The sequence below is a fragment of the Merops nubicus genome, unplaced genomic scaffold, assembly GCF_000691845.1.
Source record: "Merops nubicus isolate BGI_N331 unplaced genomic scaffold, ASM69184v1 scaffold16657, whole genome shotgun sequence".
Lineage (NCBI taxonomy): Eukaryota > Metazoa > Chordata > Aves > Coraciiformes > Meropidae > Merops > Merops nubicus.
Window position 1 is genome coordinate 21,369 of NW_008619720.1, and position 2,607 is coordinate 23,975.

The 2,607-nt window shown below is 55.9% G+C and overlaps 1 protein-coding gene across 1 annotated transcript; it reads right to left on the minus strand.

Moving 5' to 3' along the window:
- Positions 1-1,257: 1,257 nt before the first annotated feature.
- Positions 1,258-2,607, minus strand: LOC103776394 (uncharacterized oxidoreductase C663.06c-like). The gene is made up of 4 exons (XM_008943905.1): positions 2,593-2,607; positions 2,120-2,278; positions 1,643-1,762; positions 1,258-1,371 (listed from the first exon to the last, which is right to left on the minus strand). Exons 1-4 carry the CDS (start codon positions 2,605-2,607, stop codon positions 1,258-1,260), a joined length of 408 nt encoding a protein of 135 aa, XP_008942153.1.

A 2,607-nucleotide genomic window follows, 5' to 3' on the forward strand; every position in this document is an offset into this window, starting at 1 on the left:
ATCTGGCCACAAGTTTTCCATCTTTGTCCCCGTCACCCTCTGGGTTAACTCCTGTACCAGGAGGATGAGAAGGAAAGGTCTCCTCCATAACCTCCACCTTCTTCTTTTTCATGAAAGGGCCTCCAGCTCTGCCCCGACATGGAATGTCTCACTGTGATCCGAGATCATGTCACAGAGGGGCTGCAAAACCTTCTTGACCCCTCCTTAACCCCCCAAATCCTCCAAGGTTTTGCCCTACAAGAGGGAGGGGAGGTGTGGTGGGTGTTGTGGAGTGCTATCCCCACCTCACTCGAGCATGGGTTGTCATTGAGAGCCAGGGAGGGGTTCCCACACACACTCCAGATGTGGTGGTTGGCTCATTGGTGCCAACTGGAGAGGCTGTGACACTGTTGCTAGAGTGGGGCTTGCGCCCACAGCAGTGTTCCCGTTCCTAGGATACGAACAAGGCTTGGAGATGGACACACACATCAGTATCCTCAGTCCTGGGGTACTGGTGGGGCTCAGGGACCCCTTTATGGTGTTTCCCTTTGTGTGAGAGAGCAGCAGGTGTGCAGGGAGCTCTGCCTGGGGATGGGAGACAAGCCAGATGGGAGCTTATGGGTCAAGATTAAGGAGAAGGCTTGGACAGGTGCCACTGTAGTGGGTGTCTGCTGTAGGCTGCCTGATCAGGAGGAACAAGTGCATGAGACCTTCTACAGACAGCTAGACAGAGAAGTAGCTTCATGTTTGGAGGTCATGAATTTCATGGGGTATTTCAACCATCCTGATATTTGCTGGAGGGACAACACAGCAGGGCATAAGCAACCCAGGAGGTTCTCAGAGGGCATTGGTGATAACTTCCTGACACAAGTGATAGGAAGCCAAGGAGGAGCAGTGCTCTGCTGGCCTTTGAACTTACAAACAAGGAAGGGTTCACTGGGAGGGGTGACTAATGCATCAGAAGGTTGTGCTGCCATTCAGAGGGAGAGCTGTGGGATGAGCCTGTCTGTGTCCAGGGAAAAAGCCCTACCAGTATGATGGCCAGGTTCCCAGACAGAGGAGACGGGACATTCAGAGCAGCTTAGCATAATTATATTGAGAAATAACTCTGAGAAGTTGCTTCAAAACAATAGTGAAGACTCTCACAATGCCAGTCCAAAGGAGACCAAGAGGAAGGCTCAAACAGTGCTACTTATTGTTTACAGACACAGATTTATTAAGACACAGGCACAACTTGGTGCAGCAGCAAAGGGACTGTCAGGGTCCCGGGCTGACATCTTACCAGGGCACGACCTTCCCTTCCCAGTTCAAGAAGGTCCCAGTCTCCTTCTCAGAGAGGGAGGAGAGCACCTTCAGCATCCCTCTCACGCTGGCGTCCACTGTCAGGGGAGGCTGTGGGGGCAGAGGAGGAAACCCAGCCATGTGTCACAGGCCTGGCTAAGGGCTGCTCTGGAGCAGACCATCGCTCAGGGCGTGGGGCACTCTGGAGTGAAGGAGAAGAAGCAAGCACAGAGCAAGAAGAGTTCCCCATCTCTCATCTCTTTTTCGGTATCTGCCAGAAAGCCTCCCAGAGCCTGGCATGTCTGGGACTGTTCAATCCACAGCAAGCTCTGCATCCCCAGATAAAAAGGTTCTGCTAGACTTTCGCCAAAAGCCCTCTTACCACTCGTGATCCTGAGCCCCCCATGTCGGTTTGCACCCAGCCAGGGTGGAGAGCGGCGCAGAGGACACCGTGCTCCCGGTAGCCCAGGGACTGGCACTTGGTCAGCATGTTGAGAGCAGCCTGCGGGGAGACGGGGCAGGGACGGCGCTGGGAGGGGAGGGGTGCTGCACAGGGACACCTCCAGACCCCGTGGCTGGGGCAGAGCAGGGCAGGTGGAGCCAGCTCCACAGGGCACATGGTGCTGCTGCACTAGCCCTGCGCAGACACCCGGCCAAGGCAAGGACCCATCCCAGCACATCCCTCTGAGGCAGGACCCAGGGCCAGGTATGGCAATGTACCATGAGAGGGATGTAGTAACTGACGGGAGATCAGTCACAGTGCAGAGAGGTGCAGGGACTGAGGGGGAGGTTGGAAGGCATGTGAGGCTGTAGGGAGAGGGACGTGTCTGGACTCACGCCCAGCGTGGTGTGGCAGTACCTTACTGCAGCGGTACGAGACAACTTGTCCATAATTCCATAAATAGAGTTCCTCAATAGACCCTGCAGAGCTGGACATGTTGATGATGGCCGCCTTGCTGCAGCTCAGCGTTGAGCCCGGGCTCCCCTGGGCAGCCTTCTTCAATAGGGGCAGGAACGCCTGCAAGAAGAGGAGAAGAGAGGAGATAGGCCCATGCACAGAGGTGGCACAGGGTAGAGGACCAGCTCCTTCCCCAGTGGCACCAGCACCGGAGCATCCTCCCTCTGCTTTCCACTGTCGCAGCCCCAGGCTCCAGCTTCTGAGTTCCAGCCCAGGGCTCCATGAGCTTCTCTCTGGGTCAGAACCCATCAGGTACTACAGTAGAGCCAGGAACCTCTCCCAACCAGCTATTCATGCCCATTGAAACAACCCAGCTAAGAAAAGAGCCATGGGAAGGGACACTCCCCCCGCAGTGCTGGGGATGAGGGTCTCACCTGGCCCAGCAGCAT

Excerpts from the sequence above, each read along its gene's own strand:
- LOC103776394 (XM_008943905.1), bottom strand. Across the intron at positions 1,763-2,119 it reads TCTCGTACCGCTGCAGTAAG|GCTGCTCTCAACATGCTGAC; the intron begins GTACTGCCACAC and ends GTCTCCCCGCAG. Across the intron at positions 1,372-1,642 it reads GGGGCTCAGGATCACGAGTG|CCTCCCCTGACAGTGGACGC; the intron begins GTAAGAGGGCTT and ends CTGCCCCCACAG.